Genomic DNA, 25,842 nt, shown 5'->3' with positions numbered 1-25,842 from the left:
GTGCGTCCAGCTTTCTGTTTCTCACATAGGCCAATCAGATACTCGGGGAGCCCATAAGACGGCTATAAAAGAAATAAATAGTCCTATCCCATTTTTACTTCTCAGTAGTTGATTTCCAGTATACTTGTACAGCTGGAGATAGCATTAAGTCATTATAACCAACTGCCATCAGACTTTAACTGCGGACATGAATTTTCTAAAATGAGGTATTGTGACTTTCAGCATATTTTGTATAGGTTATTGTTGGGAGAAGGGAAGAAGCTGCAAGAAAACACCATATCAAAGAAACAATTCTAGTGCTTTCTGATCAGCCAAAGGATTTGGCTCCTCTCGCAAGAATTTATTTCTAAAATACTCCAAAATTTATCTACAAGTGAGAGAAGATTTTACCCTTGCTCTGGTTCGTCTTGTTTACTGAAAGTCCTTGGAGAAAAGAGAGACTTTTCTTTTACTTATGTAAAAGGTTTGAAGAAAGGAGGAAGAACTACTGCTTGCTTCATTAGGATTTCTGCAGAAGAAAAGGATTGTCTTCCTCCTCTTGCACAGTTTTAGACAAAACTGCAAGAAGAACTGTGAATAAAGACAAATAAAGACTGGCTTGCATGCAAGTCTGGTGTTTGTGATCAGTTCCTTGGGAATTCTGTATGCTGAAGCAGCCGTGTTGGACATGTATACAAATCCAGATCCCCTATTTGGGTTCTTATTCACACAATTTATCAATACTTCACGTAAAAATAAGAAGTAAATAAAAGTTGGATCTGATCACTGTCAAAAAGTTATTTAAGTTCAATTACTGTGTGGCCAAATATGTCTTCTTACCCTCCAAGTGCCTTTGTCTTACAGTTCCCATCAACCTTTACTTCTGACCACAATGGCCTAGAGCAGTGGTTCTCAACCTTTCTAATGCCACGTCACCTTAATACAGTTCCTCATGTTGTGGTGACTCCCAACCATAAAATTATTTTTGTTGCTACTTCATAACTGTAATTTTGCTACTGTTATGAATTGTCATGTAAATATCTGATATGCAAGATGTATTTTCATTCACTGGGCCAAATTGGCACAAATACCCGATACATCCACATTTGAATACTATGGGAGGGGGGTTCATTTTGTCATTTGGGAGTTGTAGTTGCTGTGATTTATAGTTAACCTACAATCAAAGAACTTTGAACACAACCAGTGATTGAATTGAGCAAAACTTGGCACACAGAACTCCCATGACCAACAGAAAATAGTGAAAGGGTTTGGTGGACATTGACCTTGAGTTTTGGAGTTGTAGTTCAGCTACATCCAGAGAGCACTGTGGACTCAAACAATGGTGGATCTGGGCCAAACTTGGCACAAATACTGAATATGTCAATATGTGAACACTGGTGGAGTTTGCGGGAAATAGACCTTGACATTTGGGAGTTGTAGTTGCTGGGATTTATAGTTCACCTACAATCAAAAAGCATTCTGAACCCCACCAATGATAGAATTGAGCCAGACTTCCCTCACAGAACCCCTATGACCAACAGAAAATACTGTGTTTTCTGGTGGTCTTTGACGACCGCTTTGACACCCCCTTGCAACTCCCCCCCAGGGGTCCTGGTTCCCAGGTTGAGAACCACTGGCCTAGAGTGATAGGAATTAGAAATTAATATTATTTCAGACATCATGTTATGGAGGGTGTCTGTCCTGACCAATATTCTTTCTCTCCTTTCCTGCAGTGAAAATAACATTCTAGACTAGTAGTTATGAGATTACTTTGAAAGACTCAGGTTGTTTATGGTCAGAGGTGGTAGTTTTGTGCCGTCTAGTCATTTTCAACATATGACAGTCCTGAGGTAAACCTATCAAAATTTGTTCAGAGGAGGCTTGTTTTTTGCCCTCCTTTGAAGCTAATAGTATATGATTTGTGCAAGGTCACCCAGAGGTTTCAGTGGCGGAGCAGGGATTCAAACCTTGATCTCCAGATTCAGGTGTGGGTGCAATAGTCAAACCACTACAGCATGTTATCCTCTCTGATCGGAGGGCAATATAAAAATGTCGATGATGTTTCTTGGTAAAGAAGTAATTAACCCCTGTTCATTGACACTCCCTTGTGATTTCACACTTTAGTTACTGTGTTAGGTGTGACATTGCCTGAGGCATTTGTAATTGTAGGGGCTGGCAATGGGAGCTGAATCATTGATTTATAAGTAGAATAATGAAGAGCCTCAACATTTCACTGAAAATGCCTTTGACTCTATAGCGTAGCAAGGACAAACCAGAACACTAGCTTTTGCTTAAAGCCGTGAAGCACTTAAAACACTCTAATGAAGTACATAGTTGGCTCATATTCTCCCTGTATTATCTGTAGGCTCCCTTTCTTTGCTTATTGCCAAACTTGAAAGTGACATTGCAGGTTTCCATTTGGGTCAGGAATAGATCAAACATAGCCATAGATGTGCTTCCAATGCCACAGCTACAATTTCCCTCTCTTCTATCATCTTATCTTTGCTGGCCACTCATGTAGTATGAAATTGTATGTGTTGTCTTAGTTTCCCAGAGACTTGAGGTGTGTAAAGTCATGCAATAATATTCTCATATAGTTCTGATAGAACTTAGCAGACATCATATTATCCTAATGGCAGCACCTTGGAGCACTGAGCATAGTCCTGCCTTTTGTTCTACTACATTTAAGAGAAATCATAGAATCATAGAGTTGGAAGGGACCACATGAGCCATCCAGTCCAAACCTCTGCCATGCAGGAAAAGCACAATCAAAGTACCCCCAACAGATGGCCATCCAGCCTCTGCTTAAAGGCCTCCAAAGTAGCCTCTACCACACCCTGTGGCTGAGAGTTCCACTGCTGAACAGCTCTTACAGTCAGGAAGTTCTTCTTAATGTTCAGGTGGAATCTCCTCTCCTGTAATTTAAATCCATTGTTTCTAGTCCCAGTTTCCAGGACAGCAGAAATCAAGCCTGCTCCCTCTTCCTTATGACATCCTTTCATATGTTTATACATGGCTATCATGTCTCCTCTCAACTTTCTCTTATGCAGACTAAACATACTAAACAAATTAATTCCAGTAGAAGAACATATGCTTCCTGCTCTTCCCACTCCAACAGAAATCACTCAGATTTTGCCTAATATTAACCATGGTTTTGAAAAAAAAATTGCAAATCTTGATCTGACATTAGTTACTGGAAATGCCTTTAATCTTCTGTTTAATCTCTGATTACTAAATTATAGTGAAGGGATCAGATCTTCTATATGTTAATTGGTAGGTGGTTATGCTAGAGATATGTCTATCTGTTTTATCTCATATGTGGCTTATAACAAAAATTGCTTCTTCAGTTTATCTGCTTTTTGGCATCGATGAAAAGATATTGGTAACCATGCCAGAGAAGGGAGAGTTTTGATCCCTTCGTCTTCTGGTTCATTGCCTGAAGGATGACTTTCTTGTAGATGAGCCTCTTTTATCCATGAAGACTTACCATACAGTTCAGACTTCTGCAAAATCAGTGTTCTGAATTAAATGCATAAAAGCGACTCTCTTTAAATAGTGGCCTTTGTATAAAAACCCAGAAAGTCAAAAGTAGGGAGCAGCATCTGTCTCCATGTGTTTTCTTTCATGCTAAGTCAGATTTCCATGTGTATCAAAGCAAAATATAAAATAAAAAGAGCTCATCCATGCTTCTGTTTGGATGAGATTTTTAATGCTTTGTTGAATAGATTAGATACAATAATTTAATATGTTCCTAAAGTAAGATTGTTTTAAGAGAGACAGAAAAATATTATACAAAAAGAGTCAATCTAGGTAATAACAAGAAGATTGTTTACTTCTAAAGGTTCAAAGATGTTGCTTGCATTCCAGGAGTGTTGAATTGTCTTATAACTCTGAAATGTTGAAAATATGATTCAAGTGTTGGCTAGTTGTGGAGGTTTTGGCAAAATATTCTGATTTTTATTTAAATCAGTCCATAGTTTTAAATCACTCATTTGGTTTTCCAGTGATGATACTATTTAGTGGTGATCCTACAATTATGAAAACAACTCTTGTTTTTACTATAAGTGGATATATCCCATTTGATTTGACATCGAGGACATTCTGTCCTTACAAAATACCAAATAATAAGTTGTTTAGTCCCATGGCCTCAAAACAGGTTATTTATTTATTTATCATGTCAGAAGCGTTAGGGTACAGTTAAAATGTATTTAAAACACAAGCATAGTTAAAACTTGGCATTATACTAAATGTCCTTTGACCAATAGCTGGCCACTTAGAGTGCCTCTGGTGTCACTGTGAGAAGGTCCTCCATTGTGCATGTAGCAGGGCTCAGGTTGCATTGTAGTTGGTGGTCTGTGGTTTGCTCTCCTCCACACTCCACTTTGTCACCCCATTTCTTAAGGTTGGCTCTGCATCTCGTGGTGCCAGAGCGCAGTCTGTGCAGCACCTTCCAAGTCATCCAGTCTTCTGTGTGCCCAGGAGGGAGTTTCTTATTTGGGATCAGGCACTGATTGAGGTGTTGGGTTTTAACCTGCCACTTTTGTACTCTTGCTTCCTGAGGTGTTCCTGCAAGTATCTCTATAGGTCTTAGAAAGCTTTTCCTTGGTTTAAGACATTGTCATGCTGGCTGATAATCTGAACAGGGGATGGGCTGGAGATGTTACTGCCTTGGTCCTTTCACTATTGGCTTCTGTTTCCTGGTGGATATCACGTGATGCAATACCGGCTAAACAATATAATTTCTCCAGTGGTGTGGAATGTAAACATCCTGTGATACTGCGGCATGTCTCATTAAGAGCCATATCCACTGTTTTAGTGTGGTGAGATGTATTCTACACTTGGCATGCATATTCAGCAGCAGAGTAGTGAAGCACCAGGGCAGATGTCTTCACTGTGACTTGCAGCATGCAACCAACGTCAAAACAGGTATAAGAAGGGATATTTGTTGGTGTTACTTATCTATATTGTTTCAGGTATGTACAGAGATGATTTGTCAATAAAGTAAGAACATGAAGGAGTCCTCTGAAATATGTATTATGATAATCATAAAGCTTGATATTCCTGCTGAATTTTCTTTTTGCAGCTGAAGTACTGCACTTGAAGGCTGCAGTCCTGTGTCACTTACCTGGGAGTAAATCATTAAACCCAGTACTGCTTCCACATAAGCTATGCCTCATCTTCATGCACTAGGAGAACTAAGTCAAAAGAATACTTGACAGCATTGGGTGCATTGTTCTGCTAAATTGAAATAATCTTCTTGTTTAAAATCAATAACCTGATCATTTTTCAGCTCCAGTTTGTTCTTTGCTCTTGCAGGTCATACATAAACACTTCTACTTGAAGAGAGTAGAGATTATGGCTCAGTGTGAGGAGTGGATAGCAGATATACAACAATACAGCAGCGATAAACGGGTCGGCAGAACTATGTCTCATCACGCTGCAGCTCTAAAGGTAGATAAAGTTGCAACCACAATAATATTTTTTTCCAAGAAAAAAAGACAACTAACTCCCTCTTGTACCTCTGAATATATACTTACCTTCTCATAGTTAGTGAAAAGAAACTTTTAAAAGATTAGACCAAACCGACACTAAAAGAAGATGCCAGTTTGAGGTCGGAATTAAATAATTTATCATCAGAATATTCCATTTCCTTTCACTCGCTTGTCTCATGTCCTGCTCTTGTGACAAACTGATAGCAAACTGTTATCATTTTTGCTATATAAAGTAGTTTTTGTCTCCATGTAACTGATTTTTTCCCCCAAATCTCAGGTATGTTGAAAGCAGGAGTTCATCTGTTTCAGGCCAAAATCTTGTGCCAGAGCCAATGTGTGGCAGCTGCAGTAGCTCTGTGTTTCTTCCCCAGTCCCTCCTCCAGTAGTGATTAATAATATGAAGTATATTACTCAGTGTCACTCATTCAACTTTTCCCCACCAGTAGTAGTGAATTGAGGGTGTGGAAATTCAGTGCAACAACATCATGCCACACTTACTGCCTTAACTAAATACTGGAGAGCAATATGATGGGGTGACCTGGGGGCCAGTTGCTTTGCCATTGGCCATAATACAAAGTTCTGGGCTTGGTCCAGTTTTGTTTTCAGCCTATATCAGTTCCTCGGTAAAGTAAATTTCATGCCCCATCTCCTATCATTTTATCCACTCAAGAAAATCCAGATATTTGCACATTCTTGCCTGAATGGCTTTGTGTGAGCTTTTTTTCTGGTGAAACAGCAATGTTTAAAAATGTACAGAGCATGGGATGATTCGCACATTTTCATCATGTCAGCAGAGCCCACAGTGTGTTAATATCACAGGTTAGTCATATCAGTTCAAGCACTGTATTTTTCAGCATCTTTACAAATAGTTGAATTATTTGCTTGGGTGAAAAGTGACAAATCCTTGCATACTTGAAACATTCAGCAGAAGAGGAAGCCTGCAAGACATGAAGAGTTCAGGCTGTATATGCACCTAAAAGCCTGGGTTACTCCCCAGGAAGCTGCAGTAGAGCAGCAGCGGGTGGTGCAATATTCCCTTCAGTAACCAATCCACATCAAAAAGGATTGATTACTTAAGAGAATATTACATAATATGCAATTATTCTACAGCCTCCTTGGGGGAGGGGGTCTATCCTGCATGGTTCCAGAGCTTACCATGCATTGTTTTACACCAATTATTAAAATATTTGCATCAGTTCTTTGCCTGCACAGCCGTCGGTCCCACTATATCAACTAATCTGGGTGTTAAATATCTTGGAAATAAAACATCCCAGCACTCTTTAAGGCAGAGCATGAAATGGATTCCTTAAATAAAATTGAAACACACATTTAAAATGCCAATTAATATAAAAACAGAGATCATAACAACATTGTTTATGTACAATGATCCTCTGTGAATTCTTGTTTTCAGATCCAACTCTTATTTAAGGTATAAGTACATATACTGTTGCCCCCTGGTGGCAGAGCAGGTTAAACTTCTGAGCCACTGAACTTGCTGACTGAAAGGTTGGCGATTCCCACTGTTAGCCCCAGCTTTTGCCATCCTAGCAGTTCAAAAACATGCAAATGTGAGTAGATCCCGCATGTCTGCAAGAAGGTAATGGCGCTCCATGCAGTCATGCTGGCCACATGACGTTGGAGGCATCTACAGACAACGTCATCTTTCTGGCTTAGAAACTGAGATGAGCACCAACCTCCAGAGTCAGACACGACTAGACTTAATGTCAGGAGAAACCTTTACCTTTACATATACTATTGCATAGCTATCCTCTTATAATTTAATCTTGTCCTTCAAATGAGGTCCATTGTGTTCATTGTGATTTAATTTCTGTTGGAAATGGCAAACTAGCTCTGAGTATTCCTATGCAATGCATGGGGTCACTGTTACCTATTTGACAGGCAACTTGAAAGCACATACATGCATGGGTGTGGCCATAGCATTTCAGCTTAATTATCTTTCCACATCTCCTATATATAAGTCCTTCAATGTAGCTGTCAACAAAATACTTCAACTTCTGTTATCATGTCAAAATCATGTGGATTTGGTATATTGTAACAAAGTCTCTCAATATGACCACAAATCATTGTGAAAGAGAACCTATCCTGACTCAGATTTTGTGTTTGCACAGCGCCACACCGCTCAGCTGCGGGAAGAGCTTCAGAAACTCCCGTGCCCCGAAGGCCTGGATCCTGATGCTGATGATTCAGTTGACAAATGCAGTGCCATGACAAGTGCTGAGGACACTCTGTTGCATGAGCAAGTTAAACCAAGCAGCAGTAAAGACCTCCCAAGTGACTTCACATTATGAGCTGCATTGACGAGGACTTGATAGACACACAAGGCTTTGAAGCACAAGCCAAATATGTCAATATTTGTATCTAAGAAGCTAATTATGTAATAGGTAATGAAATTGAAACTATACTATGCCCTTCAGGTTATACAGTTTAATTCAAGATGATCTTTTATTTACCTGTACAAGAGTGTAAACTTTTTTGTGCTTTTATTTTCCAATTGTGAGAACCACTGATTGGTATGTTTAAAAAGTTATGTATACAAGAATGGATAAATCACTGATATATAAGGGAAGCTACCTTAGGAAAGAATGTTTACTGAATGTTTATTATTTTTTTTTACTTGTAGAGTGAGGGCGGTTGTAACAAAGAATATATATTGGTCATTCTTACAGCTACTATTTAAAGTCAGACAGTTTTCACTGAATTTGATAGATTTTACGTTTGGCCATATCTCCATTCTCATATTTGATTTCTAAAAAGAACCTCCTGTATGCTTCAATAAAGGTCAAATGGACATGCTCCCTCTTATGATTTACTGGTACCTTTTTTAAATAATCTGCCATGAATTCAGTATAGTTGGAGACTTGCACTTGTATGACTGAATTTATTACAGTCAACATATTTAATTTTATGCTTAACTAATTCTAAAATGCGGATGAAATAAATGCACATGGTTTTACCTCAGCCAAAATGTGGACTGATGAATTCATCTTTCTTAGGGCTCTACTAACAGCTGGATGACCTTCCTCAAGAACAGCGGGCTATTTTTAGCCTTTATATTAAATATTTAGATGTCAAGAGTAGGCTTTCTAATGAGTGAGTAACATATATTAATACACAGTGGTTAGTATGTAGTATATTTTGGCTACTTTATCTGGTGTACTCCATCCGTTCTTCATTTATTTAATTTTTGGTAGCAGATAAAATATTATATGTAACAGAACCAAAGGAGATTTTTTTTACCTAATTCTAAGGGCCATTCCTGACCTGTTGTTTTGTGGCAAATCAAGAAAAATAAGAGCTGGATAGTCTGAGGTACAGTATGTATTTACTGAATTGTGCCAAGGGACTGTCATGTAGGTGATGTTGGTTGGTGGTGGCAGGCCTAGCAGTTGGTGATGGAAGGGGTTAATGCAAGTCTTAGTTCTAAACGGCTAAGTAATCTGTAAGTAAAAGTTTACAGGTGAATGGAGTTAAGGGTGGAGAGCATGCAAGAGATAGGTTGCAGCTGGGTTTTGCTGGTTATAAGGAGCTAGCCCTGAGATTGACGTTCAGACAAAAGTATTTTGTCATAATGTCAGGGCCCTGCCTGTATGCAGGCAGAGGTGAACCAAAGCAAACACCCAGCTTGTGTAAAACTGTTTAATTAAAGCAGCACTTACTTTCTGGCTGTTTTCATAGTCCAAATATAAAACATAAAGATAGCACTACAAATTAAGCATTACCTCATGGTATTACCTGTGGCAGATATACAAATTGTAAGAGTCAGTGGTAGTGGAAGCAGTAGTAGAGAGACTCTTCCCTAGCTCTAACTTCTTTCTCCTGCAAAAAGCCTGTAGCCACTTCTGTTCATTAAGCATTTTCCAGTGTACCAGCTGCTACAGTGGCAGTGTCTCTGTCTTCCTGGTGTAATAAGACAAAGCAGTGAGGCATTGTTCACACATCTAAAAATGCAATCTCTTTTTGGCAGTTTTTTGTCTTCATGTTCTTAGATGGAGCTTTACAATATCTAATCAAGGCTACTGGGATCCGTTGTGTGGAATACAAAGTCAGTTCAATGCTAACAGTACTCAGTGGCCTCACTGGTAAATCGGTATTGTCATATTCACAACACGATGCCATATTTTTTATATGTTGGGGAAGGAAACAATGCACAAACAATACAAAATACTAAACAGATAACAAATTGAGCAGAGGGAGCCAGAAAACAAAAGTATGGTTTGATCTAAGGTATGGTTGATCCAAGCCAGACCTGCACAACCTGCAACCCTCTGGGTGTTTTGGACTTCAGCTCCCAGAATCCCTGATCATTAAAACAGCTGGCTAGAGATTCTGGGCGTTGGAGGTGCAAACACTTGTGCAGGTCTGATCGAAACCTTAGTTCACCATTGTAAAGTCCGGGGTACATATTCAGTGCTAATATCTGTGAAATTTTAAAATTATAAACCCTCTAAAGGTATGAATGTTAATATGACATGCTCGTATACAACATGTCTATCACACATAGCTATCAAACTGTGGTATTTGAGGAACAGCAAACCTGTCTGCTATTCCTTAATATTAAGCAAAGTGTACAGTAGTGAGGCTGAACTCTAGAATTAGTATTGCTCTAGACCAGGCATGGGCAAACTCCGGCTCTCCTACCGGCTGTTAGGAATTGCGGGAATGGAGGGCCAAAGTTTGCCCATGCCTGTTCTAGAGATTGTTGATCCTGATGACCACTACCAGGAGAATCCACATGAAGAGCTACAACATGAAGGTGTATTCATGAAACCTCTCAAGGAGAATAGTACGCAGTCACACTACAACTCTGGGGACTCTTTTGTATGAAGAAAACAGTGCTACAAGCCATTGAAAATGCAGTCATTGGCAAGCACTGTACAGCTTTGCCCTCTTCTTTACCAGTCAAGGAAGACCATGAGATTCACAGATTTTTGACACTGCTATGTAAAGTGAGACATTCTCAATGGGTCATTGGGTAGATGCTTCTTGAAAAACTTGTGCTTGTGATACACTTTAAAGCAGAAAATGATTTCTTTATATTCCTTATGAGCAATGAGGGAAGACCCAGCTGACAAAAGTGCTGCTGCCCTCTTGAAAAAGGGTCAAGTAAACAGCTGGACAGAGAAATGAACATCTCTGCAAGGAGAGGTAAATATGACCCACTTATTTCCTTGTATCATCAGCTGGAATAGAAAGAAGGACATGATAAAAGCATTGCATAAGAGGTGCTAAATGCCTGCATGGTGATCTTATAGAAATGCACAACTCAGAGAAGGCATCCAGCTTGGGTGTGAGTTTAATTTATTCTTACAGATTCATATGATTAATTTTGATTTGATACTTGTTGCTCTAATTCCTTGATTAGCCTTTGTTGCAATGCATGAATGTGTCCTCTCTTTGTTTGCCTCCTGCCATGGCTTTCCTCTTTGATGCATTTAGCTCACCGAGGTGACATTGAATCTCTTCAAGTCATATTATAGGCATTTTACACTGATATCCGTTTCTTATTGTCTCCTGAAGACCGATAAGTTTACAAATTTGGAAGAAAGATTACCACATTCTGACTTGCATGACAATCTATACATATTAGGCTTGGTTGATCAAGGAAAAAATGGTTCTAAACTCGTTTCGTATATAGGGGGCGCTGGCGGTTCGATTTTGAAATTATTTCCGAAATTTTCTTGAAAAAAAAATCGGAAATATCAGGAAATACGAATCACTTCATTTGTTTCGTTAATGGAAGGTGCCTCTCCCTCCCTCCAGAACCATTAAAATCTCGCAGTTTTCCTTCCTTCCCTTGCAGCGAGCTGCCATGCAGAGTGACCAGGTGGGCGTGTCCAAGCACAGCTCTCCTTGGAGGTCGCTGAGGGTGAGGCCTCCAAGGAGAGCTGTGCTTGGCCATGTCCACCTGGTCCTGCTGCATGACAGCTTGCCAGGGAAGGGAAACTGCGAGATTGTAAAGTTTGCACCAGATTTACAATCTCGCAGTTTCCCTGGCCTCCCTGGCGACAAGCGGCGATGCTGAAGGGCGAGGTGGGTGTGGCTACGTCCAGCTCTTCTTGACGACCACTGAGGGCATGGCGTTCAGGAAAAGCTGGGCGTAGCCATGCCCATCTCGCCCTTCCGCATCGCTGCTTGTCGCCAGGGAGGCCAGGGAAACTGCGAGGTTGTAAAACTTGCACCAGACATCCAAAAATAATTCCGAAAAATAGGTAAATTGTTTCAATTCGTAATTACTCCTCACACTATTCCAGCATGGCTCAAAATTGTTTCAAAAGTCATTTTAATACAAATTCATTCCGATTTTAGAAGCTTCCGAACCAGATCAACCAAGCCTAATACATATCTATTCAGAACTAAGGCACCTTCCACACAACTGAATAAAATCTCACATTTTCTGCTTTGAAGTGGAATATATGGCAGTGTGCACTCAGATAACCCAGTTCAAAGCAGATATTGTGGGGTTTTCTGTCTTGGTATTCTGGGTTATATGGCTGTGTGGAAGGGCCCATAGTCCCACTCCCAATGGGGATTTCTCCAGGTAAGTTACTATATACAGCAACGTGTCAGAATGTGACTGCAATTGCCTGCATTCTTCACTACTCTGCATCTAGCATTGATGGACATTACAGCCCAACCAAATCTGGAGGAGCACATCCGTCACGTGTTAGAGTGTATATCAACCTTCCTAATGCTGCGACCCCTTAATGCAGTTCCTCATGTTGTAGTGACTCCCAACCATAAAATTATTTTCATTGCTACTTCAAAACTGTAAATGTGAACACTGGTGGAGTTTGGGGGAAATAGACCTTGACATTTGGGAGTTGTAGTTGCTGAGATTTATAGTTCACCTACAACACAAGAGCATTCTGAACCCCACCAACGATAGAATTGGACCAAACTTCCCACACAAAACCCCCATGCCTTGAAGGAACTTGTTGGCGTGAGCCTTCCTCCCGACTTGCACGCTGTCTCTCGCCCGCACATGTACATCATGTTGCCATGCGCCAAGCATGCGTGCTCTCCTCTCCCCACTTGGAGTCTCAGAAACAGCCCTCCCCTTGCTGAGAGGCTGGATGAGAGGCCAGCCAATCATAGTGGAGGAGAGCTTTTAGTTGGAGGATTTGCCATCTGTTTCCAAAAAGGAAGAGAAGGACAGCCTTCTTTCCCAAAGGTGTTCCTAAGACCATGATGGTCTTTGGCGACCCCTCTGAAACCCCCTCACGACCTCAGCCCCAGGTGTCCCGACCCCCAGGTTGAGAAACACTGCTGTATTAGATTGTAATTAATGGCTCTTCACAGCAGAATTTGCTTAATACAATGAACCAAGATATAATATTGAAAGTGATACTTTCAATAAATAAATTTTAACTTTGTTAAGATCCTATTGCATTAACGACAGAGCTCCTATATATATAGTTAAATATATATATTTAATATTATTAGCAATGGAGCCATATTTTTCATGTGTCCTTCTAAATCTTCTTCATGTATTGTTTGTCTTATAAAAAAGAAAACAAACAGTATGATCTGGATTTTGAATCTTTTGAATAAATTGAAAAGGACAGCCTTTTTGTTAGCTTATACTTTTGTCATGAATTATATTATCTCAAAGTTATTGCCCAGTCCTCGAGGGCTTAAAATAATTGTCATGTTGTGATAGTAGTCAGGGGCACAAGCATTGTCATGGCAATAATCAAACTTTTTTTACTCTAATTAGTATTACATAAATATTTCAATTTTTTCCTTTCTATTTGTTGCTGCAAATAAGGTATCTGGATAGTTTACGGAGTATGGAGTATGTTCCGTCTCTTTTTAAGGAGTATGGAGTATGTTCCATCATCAATTTCTTATCTTCCCTTACGCATGGATCAAAGCAGGGAAGAATAACAGAGTCAAGTACAACACATAATACCAGTTAAAATTCATAAACCAGTTTAAACACAACATTTGTTTAAAAGACAACCAGTAGTGGAGAAAATAATGTCCTTCTAACACAGGTGTCTGCTTTGTCTGCCATGCCACTGCTAAATATTACTGGTTATCTTTAAGGCAAACTTGGACTAGATACTGAAATAGAGAGTGCTGTCAAACAATATTTGTTACACAAGCCAACAAAATCAAACTTTTTGTAATTATCAGAAATGAGAAAAGCACATTTTAAATCAATTTTTATGTTGATTTTAAATATATCTTTATTTTTTCCCATCACATCAACTTTTTAAAATACAGTAGAGTCTCACTTTTTCCCTTACCCAGAACACTGGGTAAGCGAAAATGTTGGATATTAAGGAAAAGTCAATTACATGTCAAATCACATTGTGATTTTACAAATTAAGCACCAAAACATCATGTTTTACGACAAATCGACAGAAAAAGCAATTCAATATACAGTAATGTTATATAGTAATTACTGTATTTACGAATTTAGCACCAAAACATTGCAATGTATTAAAACAGCTATGGATCTGGGTGGCAGGCAAACTGTGTTGGATAATACAGAACGTTGGATGAGTGAAGGTTGAATAAGCGAAACTCTACTGTATGACAAATAGTGCATTACAGTGGACTACTGTAAAGTCTGCACATTTCACATATTTGTGTAACACAAGCCAACAAGTTTTTTTCATCCAATATAATTTTGAGTTATTCTTATAGAGTTTTTCATGCTGAATTCAGATCTGTGTTTATTTTTTCTCTATTGTGTAGTTTTTGCGATAATTAATGCATTTATGTACTGATATCAGTAGCTGATGTGGTGCAGCTAGTTATTAGCCAGCTGCATTAAACCACTACTGACCGAGAGGTCATGAGTTCAAAGCCTGCCTGGGTCGGAGTGAGCTCCTGACCATTAATAGTCTAGCTTGCTGTTGACCTATGCAGCCCGAAAGACAGTTGCATCTCTCAAGTAGGAAATTTAGGTATCACTTTATGTGGGGAGGCTAATTAAACTAATTTAAGACACCATAAAGACCTTCCAGCAGCGTGTGTGAGAATGAGGAAGGACTTGGTATCACAAGTGGACAGTGAAGCGAAACCTCCCCCTATGGCCAGAATCGAGCATATCCTCATGAAGCCAGAAAGCTGGAATGTTAAATAACTTCTGTGTCTGCCTATATATATTGTATGTCTATGGCATTGAATGTTTGCCATGTATATTTACATTGTAATCCCTGCAGGGTGAGACGGGTGGAATAGAAATACTGTAAATAAATAGAATCAAATTAATCACAAGCCAACAAGTATTTTTCACCAGCTATGATTTTAGGTCATTCTTATAGAGCTTTTCATGCTGAATTAGGATCTGTGTTTATTTTTTTTCTCTATCACGTGTAGTTTTTGCGATGAGGCTAATCAAATAATTGATACATTTACATACTGATATCAATTAGATTCTATTGATATCAGTGCATAAATGCATTAATTATTTGATTAGCCCCATCACAAAAACTACACATGATAGAGAAAAAATAAACACAGATCTGAATTCAGCGCAAAAAACTCTGCAAGAATGACCTAAAATTACATCTAATGAAAAATACTTGTTGGCTTGTGTTATTATTAAATGTCTTCAAGTCAACTTTGACTTAAGGTAGATCCTTAGGAATGAAAGACCTCCAAGTCACCTGATCTTCAACACCCTTGCTCAGGTCTTAAAGGCTCAGGAATGTTGCTTACCTGATTCAGTTTATTCATCTGGGAGACAGTCTTCCTCTTTTCCTATTACCCTCTGCTTTATTAATCATTATTAGATTTTCTTATTATTTTAATGCATTCAATCATCCTCAGAGGATGCTTGCCATAGATGCAGGCGAAACGTCAGGAGAGAATGCCTCTAGACCATGGCCATATAGCCCGAAAAAACCTACAACAACCCAATCTTATTCCTTCCAATACATGCCAACCTTTTAGAAACAAGGGTTGAATGAAAAGTAATGCCTCCACCCTCGTTACTTGGTTTGGATGGGAATATATAAATATATATTGAAATATATATATTGAAGAATATAAATCAAACACAGAAATAACCCTTAGAATGTGCTCTTCAACTACCACTATTCACTTTTCCACATAATCACCAGACAATTGGATACATTTCTGCAAACAATGAACAAGTTTTCTGAAGCTGTCACGGAAGAAGTCAACACTCTGTTTCCACAACCAGCATCTCACAGTTCTCTCAACGTCTTCATCAGAAGCATAATGAAGTCCCCGCAGATCTTATTTCATTATTGGGAACAGATGGAAGTCAGATGGTGCTAAAGCTAGACTGTATGGAGGATATCGTATGGTGGTGAGATGCAGTCTCTGAAGATTCAACTCTGTGTGCTTTCATTTCAGGCATCAGCATCCTGGGTACCCATCATACACAGATCTTCCAACAGCCAAGCAAAGCAATAATGTGACCCACATGTTCTTATGAAATGCCGATTATGCTTGAAATTTCTCTCTGAGTGATACACCGATCATCCTGAATCAATCTGTCAACCTTTTGCTTGTGAAACTCGGTGGTTGCTGTCACAGGACATCCAACTCTTTGTTTGTCTCACAAGTCAGATGCTCTCACCTCAACATCTTTAAACTTACTCACCCAACGACACACAGTACTCACATCAACACAATCACTATAAACAGCTTGCATTCTCTGATTAATCTCCTTTGGGGTGACACCTGCTGTCAAGAATTCAATGCCTGCACGTTGCTTAAGTCGCATTGACCGACCGTCTACGCAGGGTTCCGTACTTTGCACTTTAACAACACAACCATTCAATGCTAAGGCTTCCTACCAAAATAGAACTGTAGAGGAGAGTCTCCTGAACAAGCCAGTACTTGCCGCATACCAGTACTGCCATCTGTTGAGCATAGGGCTGGGCGGTTTCGTTCGTTAATTTCGTAATTCGTTAATAATTCGTTATTTTTCTTGATAACGAAGCGATAACAAACCATTCAGGAGCAACTAAAAAACGAAACGAATTTTTAAAGCTATTTCGTAATTGTTTTGTAATTGTTTCGTTATTATTTCCGTATGTCTGGTGCAAGTTTTATAGTTGTTTCCCTTCCCTCTCCCTGGTTGCAAGCGGTCGGCATTTATCCCACTTCCGGGTCCCTGGCCTCTGCTTAAGTGGATCAAATTCTCCTCTCCTCCTGTCGTCACCTCACCTCGTTCCTCACTCTGGCCTGCGTGTGCATTGGGCAAAGAGACACAGCAGTGCAGCACTCAGAGACCTGCCTGTTGCCTGCCTAACCTCTTTCCTTCTCCAGGTTAAAACTATTATATTTATTATATTTATTATTATTATTATTATTATTATTATTATTATTATTATTAAGAATGGATGGCCATCTTTCAGTAGTGCTTTGACTGTGCCTTACATGCAGGAAGGCAGAAAGTGGTTTGTTATTATTATTATTATTATTATTATTATTATTATTATTATTGAGAAGCGTTGTCAAACCAGAATAGAGATCTCACCCCTCCTCTCTTTCCCCCCTCTTTCCTTCTCCAGGTTAAAACTATTATATTTATTATTATTATTATTATTATTATTATAATTATTAAGAATGTATGGCCATCTTTCAGTAGTGCTTTGACTGTGCCTTACATGCAGGAAGGCAGAAAGTGGTTTGTTATAATAATAATAATAATAATTATTATTATTATTATTATTATTATTATTATTATTATTATTATTGGGAAGCGTTGTCAAACCAGAATAGAGATCTCACCCCTCCTCTCTTTCCCCCCTCTTTCCTTCTCCAGGTTAAAACTATTATATTTATTATTATTATTATAATTATTAAGAATGGATGGCCATCTTTCAGTAGTGCTTTGACTGTGCCTTACATGCAGGAAGGCAGAAAGTGGTTTGTTATTATTATTATTATTATTATTATTATTATTATTATTATTGGGAAGCGTTGTCAAACCAGAATAGAAATCTCACCCCTCCTCTCTTTCCCCCTTCTTTCCTTCTCCAGGTTAAAACTATTATATTTATTATATTTATTATTATTATTATTATTATTAAGAATGGATGGCCATCTTTCAGTAGTGCTTTGACTGTGCCTTACATGCAGGAAGGCAGAAAGTGGTTTGTTATTATTATTATTATTATTATTATTATTATTGGGAAGCGTTGTCAAACCAGAATAAAGATCTCACCCCTATTATTTTCAGTTGCGCAATCGCGTCCGCCATTTTAACGAATTGATTCGTTAATATTAACGAAATTTCGTAAATATCAAACTTTTTAAAAGGAAAATTTCGGAATTCTTTTAAATATCGAAACGCAAAAAACCCCAAAAAACAATCGATTTTAGAAACAAATTTTTCCGTTGTTACCCAGGCCTAGTTGAGCAGTTACGAAGGTGGAGGCATTACTTTTCATTCAACCCTCGCATCTAAAGATGATCATATCATCTCTCAGTCTTCTCCAATCTAAACAAACCCAGCGGTGGGTTCCTTGATGGAGTCAATCTAGCTAAAGTGTGGTCTTCTTCTTTCCTGGCTTCACTCTTCCCAGCACTACCATTGTTTCTGGTGAGTCACATTATCTCTGTTATGCCCAGAGTTCTAAGACCTCTTGATTTGATCTTACAATAACCCTAGTTGAAATTAATTGTTTTCCCCCATCATTACTTATGTTTTCAAATTCTTTCAGTGCAGTCCTTGCATCGAATAGGACAGCTTATTTAATTACATTTGCTCCCTATTTATTGATTTATTTAACATCTCAGCTTTTTCCTAGGAGCAGACTCAAGGCACATCCTTAATGATATAACATTGATTTTTTTAAAGCAGTATTTTGTCTTCATTCCTGTTATAAGCTGCTTTAAGTCCTGCACTGGAAAAGGCTGGCATGTTAAATAAACTTCTGTTTAGATTGCCATGGATAATATTTGCAGTAGCATGGAAGATATCTTTTAAATACCACTTTGATAAACTACACAATTGCTTAAACATAGATGTGATTTTTTAAAACTCACTCAGTAAACAGGAGAATAATTCAGTTGCCCAAAGTGGTACCAATATGTTTGTTCCTCTTACCTCAATTTTCCCTCAGTTACTCAGACACTGAATCTTCCTTCTCAAGTGAGAATAGTCCTTTTCTCATTGTTTTTATTTCCTTTTTACAATGCTAATCTTGTCTGCAAGGATGCCATTACATTGCCGATTAGAGTACTGATCTAACACTATTTATTTATCGTACCAAAAGTGTTAGGGTACAGTTAAAATGTATTTAAAACACAAAAATATTAAATGTCCTTTGACCAGTAGCTGGCCACTTGGAGTGCCTCTGGTGTTGCTATAAGAAGGTGCCACAAGAGAAGGTGTTGCTATAAGAAGGTGCCCTGCCACATTGTGCATGTGGCAGGGCTCAGACTGCATTGTAATAGGTGGTCTATGGTTGGCCCTTCTCCACATTCGCATGTCATGGACTCCACTTTGTAGCCCCATTTCTTAAGGTTGGCTCTGTATCTCTTGGTGCGGGAACGCAATGTGTTCATCGTCTTCCAAGTCGCCCAATTTTCTGTGAGCCCAGAAGAGAGTCTCTCATTTGGCATCAGCTATGGATTGAGGAACCTGGTTTTAGCCTCCCATTTTTGGACCCTTGCTTGCTGAGGTGTTGCCGTGAGTATCTCTGTAGATCTTAGAAAACTATTTCTTGATTTAAAGCATTGGTGTACTGGCTGATATCTGAACAGGGGATGGGCCAGAGATGTCACTGCCTTAGTCCTTTCATTATTGGCTGCTACTTCCTGGAGAATGTCAGGTGATATCCACCTGTAACACTGATAGATAGACCTAGCTGTTTTTATTTTGATCCACTATGTATTTTGTATGATTTTGTTTTAATGCAGCATTGGGATTATTGCCAAATTGGAAGCTGCTCTGAAACCCCTTTGGGGTTGAGATAGAGTGGGGCAACTACAGTAAATAGTTAAATAATAAATAAATAACTCAAACTGATTATGCACTCACATACATGCTCATTTTAAACACCAGTCTGTCATGTACGTTAAGCAACTATTTGAGAAGTACAGACCAAATGCACTCTTGGGTTGGAAAGGGCATGGAAAATCTCCCTCTACATAATCTAGGATTGTATAACTTATGCATTTAGGTCGCAAACATTGTCTTCACTTTTAAATCTCCTTTACATATCTCATATTAAAATAGGTTATTTTTTGAATGAATTACAAAAGAAAAAAGAACATTTAAAAAGTTAGGTCATATTTAAGTGGCCAGCCACATTCAGGCACCTTTTATCCTTTCAGTAAAGTCATTAATCACCATAAACTCATTTTGTCTAAAAGCAGTTGTAATAGATTGCTCCATGTAAATCACTTTATTCTCCTATCTGATGTCAGATCACCTAAATAGACATGCTAATAAATACTTCCTATGGGAACATTGTTTGCCTTGAAGGTTAGTTAGGATGAGTGTGTTTTGTGCCAATTGCTGGCAAGCCTTGCATGCTAAGTTTAATTTCTGCAAAATTATACTTCCAAGGTTTATCAAGATGGGTGACACACATCAGCGTCTGAGCGGGCAAAGTCACAACATCCGTCCTGGAACATGATGCTCCCAGAATAGGGCTTTATATTGGATCAGAATACTTTAAAATACAATTAAAGGAAGCAATCCACTCAGAAGGGCTCTCATTCAAGTCCACTAAAAGAGTAGCTGCCCGAGCATCAAAGCTGTGCTTGTTTAATAGATTGCTGCTGCTTTTATCCAGGTAGGATTTCCAACATGTTTGAATCACCTTGGGTGCAATTATACTTTGACAGAGACAGTGCCAGATTTACCATTGTGCTTAGGTGTGTTAAGCACAGGGCCCTGTTGGCCCCGGTGGGGAGGGGGGGACATCTTCCTGCCAATGTTTTTTGTTTTTTTGTACGATCAATTTTGCTTATGTGGTGCAATTATAAATTTGAAGGTGCTCTGTTTCTGAATGATCTCAGACATAATGATAGATAATCTATAAGAGTATGCTACAAAGCAGGCGGTATAGGCCTATGGGGTCTATTTCCTTCATGACCTCATAACTAAACTAGCACAGGACCTCCTTTGTTCTCAATCCTGGACTGGACAGAGAGATGGTTTATACCCTGAACAAGACTAGAACTACCAAAGTGCTGCTCAGATATAATCTTTTGCTGCCAGAAACTATGAACATTTCCTATTGAAGTGAATGACTTTGACTGCAAGTTACCACAGAGTCACAACGAAGGGTATTGAAAATTCCTCAAGCAGTATCTTGCCTAGGAATTTCATAGGTTATTCAGGGCAAATATATCATAACTTCCAGCTGAGGCATACCCCAGAATTACTGTGTGGACCTAGAACAATCCCAGAGAGGGCATATTTGTGGGATGCATGTAGATGACACCATAGGTCCCATGGATATGGGGGTTGTATCATAAAGGACAAAAAACAATGCATTCAAACTACAGGAATTTAGGTTCTGCATTGGAAGTTGGGGGTCCTCGACAACAGCTTCTCTGTTACATAGCTAAATTACACAACACACTTAGCCCAAAGATGATAGCCTTCCAAGTGTAGTGTCATGGCAGTGGATACATAGGTGGCTGCAGAGACCTATTCTTGATCTGCATGTTCTTCCACAGTGAGGACATTGGTTTCCAGATGTAAGGTGGACCCGGTCAGAGTTGGCTTCAAGTGCCTTCCTCTTGGCACGTTTCTCTCTTTCGCCCTCCATTCATCCTCTTCGAATTTTGCAGCACTGTTGGTCACAGCTGACCTCCAGTTAGAGCACTCAAGGGCCAGGGCTTCCTAATTCTCGATGTCTATGCCACAGTTTTTAAGATTGGCTTTAAGCCCATCTTTAAAACTCTTTTCCTGTCCACCAACATCCCATTTTCCATTGGAAGTATAGTAGCTGCTTTGTGAGACAGTGATTGGGCATTCAGACAACGTTGCCACTCCAGCGGAGCTGATGGCATAGGAGCATTGCTTCAGTGCTAGTGGTCTTTGCTTCTTCCAGCACACTGACATTTGTTTGCCTGTCTTCCCAAGAGATTTCAGGATTTTTGGAGGCAATGCTGATGGAATCATTCCCGAAGTGTGACCTCTGTAGACAGTCCATGTTTCACAGGCATATAGCAGGGTTGGGAGGACAATAGCTTTGTAAACAAACTCCTTGGTATCCCTATGAATGTCCCAATCCTCAAACACTCTGCTTCATTCGGAAAAATACTGCACTCACAGAACTCAGGTGGTGCTATATTTTAGTATCAATATTGACTTTTTGTGGAGAGGTGGCTGCCAAGGTAGCAGAAATTGTCAACATTTTCTAATGTTACACCATTAAGCTGTATTTCTGGCATTGGAGAGGGATTGGCTGGTGACTGCTGGAAGAGCACTTTGGTTTTCTCAATGTTCAATGAGAGGCCGAGCTTCTCATATGCTTCTGCAAAGGTGTTTAGAGTGGGTTGTAGGCCTTCTTCTGAATGCACACATGAAATGAAAACCTCAACAGCCGATCAGGTGGAAGATAACATGGTACATGTTACAATGGCTGTGAAGGCAGAAGAAGGCTGCAACAGATTGAGAAGCCACCATCGTCGTGTTAACCATGCCACTGGTTGGGACCTCACTCTTTGAAGACTTGTGTTGATAGGCTGTGCACTGGCTTCGACACATTTTTTTAAAAAAACCTCATGCACAGGCATCTTCTGTTATAGAACACAACACACACAACTATATAGAAACAGGAAATGAGAATATTCCCCTACTGGTGAATATAAATGCCAAGGACACGTTGTTGGCAACCTTTCTGCAAATTTGAGCAGAAAATTTGAGTTGATCTTTGAAATCGGCTGGCAAGAAGGAGTTTGGAGAGATGCAGGAGTACATTGTTGCCCTTAGAAGGTAACTACGGCTTGTTTTCTTCTTGACTCCTCTACCAATATGTTTATAAAGAAACATATATTACAACTTTAAAAGTCTCCAGTATGAACTTTTCCCAACAACTCTAGGTTCCCCAGAGGTTTCCCTACTGTCCAAAAAAAAAAAAAAGGAGGGGTGGGGGAAGCAAAGGATACCTCCTTAAGTTTGTTTCTAGTAGTTTCCTGATAAACAATTCTTTGAAAACAACTTCTGAGTTTTTAGACAAAGCCATGCCAATATAGATTTCTTTCAAGGACATTACTAATCTTTCTTCTCCAAAGTAGGTGCTAAAAGCACTGCAATATTAGCTAAGAGGGAAATAGTATTAGCTTTATTTAAAGTTCAATCTAATTCTATTCCCTCTTGTTCTGAAACACATGCACAGATGTTTGGAATTAATTTAGGCCTACAGAAATTATACCAGCTATTTGTAGAGGTATTTAAGGATTAATATTTGTCGGCACTGATCCTTTCTGCGTGTCATACTATTCTCTCAGCCCATTTAAGACAAAGAACCAATCTCTTTTTATTTGCAGTTGAAATGTAAGTATAATTAAAGTGTGACCATTCCAGAAGGTGGACATTTTGTTCAAACAACTTTCAAATATCCTGCCATTACTTGAAGTTCTGATAGTACTCGGGAACTTCGTCTTAATTGCCAAGGACCCAAAAATTATGACAGCATGTGGCTAGTTCCTTTGCATTATGGCTATTACTATGGTCAGTGCGAGGAAACTTGGGCACTAGGGCAAACCCAGTCCTGGTGTCCAAATCCAGTCTTCCTGGTGACATCTGGTCTTCCTCAGATGGCTAAATCCAGAACCTTGTGCCACCATTGGAAGGTGGTTTTTGAACCGTTGACATGCTCTAAGGGTCTCTTACTGCCTGTAAGACCATTAACCTAAAATATGCTGCTTTATTTGATCATCCTTTTGCCTTTGACTAACAAGTCACTGAAAAGCACCACCTCACAATAATGTCTTTAACTTTGAATTCAGTCCACGGGTTGAAAGATATTCCTGATGGAAATGTGGGCAAAAAAAGTGCCTCTATGACACATGTGTCAAACTCAAGGCTCATGGTCAGAATTAAATTAATTATATCATTTTATGAGGCCATCCAAATTCTGGGCTACAACTCTACATTCCCTATCTTTGGACATCATGACTAGAGCTGATGGGAGTTGTGAGACAGCAACTTCTGAAAAGCTAGTTTGTTCTGTTTAGTCAGGAGAGTGGGATTTTAATTTAGATACAAGATTTGTGGATGCAGTATCTGACTTTAACATGCCCTTTAACCTTTTTCCAACCTCAGAGCCACAAGTGCTGCTAGGTTGCAATTCCCATTATCCCCAGTCCACATGGTAGATAATCAAAAGTGTCAGGAGCTGTCATTCAGTAACATCTGGGGATCCAAATTGGGGAAAAAGCTAAAGAGCACAGACCACTATGTAAAAAGGTTATAGTTAACCCTCTGTATCCACCAATTCTCCATCAATAGATTCAATGTCCCTTGAAGTCAACCATAAGACTGATGTGGCCATTGATGAAAAGGAATTTGACACTTTTGCGCTATGGTTTTGGGTGATCTAGCTAAGAACTTGTGCAGAAGTTATGTCAGTGGAATTTTTCTGAGTTTTTTTAAATATCAAGCCCTTTTTAACACTGTCATGAATTAACATTTGCACAAATAGAGAAAGAATGACTCACTACCTAAGAAAATAGATTTTAAAAATGAATATATACAGCTTTGGCAGGTATTTTGAAGCAAAAGTCTATTGCAAATGCAAACCTGGAAAAATGCTAATAAATTATTCTGGGCTAGATGTTAGTATGTTTAAAATTGAACTGTCGTTCAACAGAAAGTGGGAGAGCTTGAGCTGAGCGATCTGCAAGTGGCTGTTCTTCTCCGGCTCCTTTCCCCACTAATTCCTCTAGTTTCCCAAATCAATTTTTAGATTGTAAGGTCCCTGTGGCAAGGCATTTAACCTTGAAACGAGTTCATAAGAATGGAGAGGACAACCAGGATAATGCACTTTTAGAAACCATGTTTAAGGTTTTCAAAAGTAGCTATTGAATAAAGTACCACCCACTGTCTTCGATATTGCAATATTTCTTCTTTTTTGCTTTCATGGGTCTCCCTGCCACTTTCCTTTCTCCATGTTGAATTTTAAATTTGAGCTTCCCCAGTGGCAGCCATTTCCCTCCTTCTAAAGAACTGTGATAAGAGTGATGGGATTGCTGGTTCCAAATGAATGAATGAATGAATGAATGAATGAACAATTATTTATATCATAAATTTATTTTATTTGTTTAGTGTCATAATGTGGATATAAATTATTTTAATGTTTGTATATATTTATGGTTCTATGTCTCGGCATTGAATGTTTGCCATATATATGTTGTGCTTTGCCCTAGTCCCCTGTAGGGTGAGAAGGGTGGAATAGAAATGTTTTAAATAATGAATAAATAAATAATCAATCTCACATAATATGTAGGTTTCCATTGAGATCTCACATCTAGGTTGTGAACAATCCCAGAACTACTTTGCTCCAGCAATAAGGCTGCACCAGGATCTCTTCGAAGAGCACACATTCAAACAATTATCTTCCACCCTGGAAAGGATAAACAAACAAACTAAGAGGTCTGACTCCTCCGCTACCATCCACCAGACTCATCCTAGACACATCCACCAGGTTCTGTCTGGTGACTTAATTCCAGAATTTTATCTGCCAGCATCCACTGGCTTCCACCCATGAATATTACATGGACACACACAAGAACACATCACATAAGGATTGTCTGCACTGGTTCCATCCACTCCACCAGACACTCTTCTTTCATGCATAGGTATGTCCCTAATTCACAGGGATCTGGGCATGCCCCTATTCCACAGTTTATTGTACAAATGTGAACACCAAGCAGTTATAAGGGCATAAATTATGATTATTGTGATTGTTATTATAAGCCTATCTTACAACACTGACCAATAGAATGCCAATCACAATAACAACAGCTTCATTCATGAGTTGTTGTAGGTTTTTAGGGCTGTATGGCCATGTTCTAGAAGCATTCTCTCCTGACATTTCACCTGCATCTATGGCAGGCATCTTCAGAGGTTGTGAGGTCTGAGAATGCTGCCATAGATGTAGGTGAAACATCAGGAGAGAACGCTTCTAGAACATGGCCATACAGCCCGTAAAACCTACAAAAACCCAGTGATTCTATCCATGGAAGCCTTTGACAATAGAATACAGCTTCATTCATAATTCATATATTCAGGTTTTGATTTCCCCAGCAATCAGAGTAATTGATTTTCACCTTCAAGATGCACACTCTCTCTTCACTTTATGTGGGAGCATAAGAAAGGTCCTACTGGACAGCACTAGCAGTGTTTCTTCTCTGGCACCCTCCTCACAAAGTGCCCAAAAGATAC

The 25,842-nt window shown here is 39.1% G+C and overlaps 1 protein-coding gene across 6 annotated transcripts in view; it reads left to right on the top strand.

Moving 5' to 3' along the window:
- Positions 1 to 8,285, top strand: part of BIRC6 (baculoviral IAP repeat containing 6) — a 183,971-nt gene extending 175,686 nt beyond the window's left edge. For all 6 annotated transcript variants that reach the window (XM_060753997.2, XM_060753996.2, XM_060753998.2 and 3 more), the window contains 2 exons: positions 5,296 to 5,430; positions 7,601 to 8,285. In XM_060753997.2, coding sequence (XP_060609980.2) covers positions 5,296 to 5,430; positions 7,601 to 7,780 — 315 coding nt within the window. In that variant the 3' untranslated portion in view covers positions 7,781 to 8,285. The remainder of the gene's footprint in view (positions 1 to 5,295; positions 5,431 to 7,600) is intronic.
- The last annotated feature ends 17,557 nt before the right edge of the window (positions 8,286 to 25,842 follow it).

The sequence above is a fragment of the Anolis sagrei genome, chromosome 1 (assembly GCF_037176765.1).
Source record: "Anolis sagrei isolate rAnoSag1 chromosome 1, rAnoSag1.mat, whole genome shotgun sequence".
In the NCBI taxonomy this organism is placed as follows: domain Eukaryota; kingdom Metazoa; phylum Chordata; class Lepidosauria; order Squamata; family Dactyloidae; genus Anolis; species Anolis sagrei.
The sequence above is the reverse complement of the archived record's forward strand: the minus strand, read 5'-3'. Positions and strand labels throughout refer to the sequence as shown.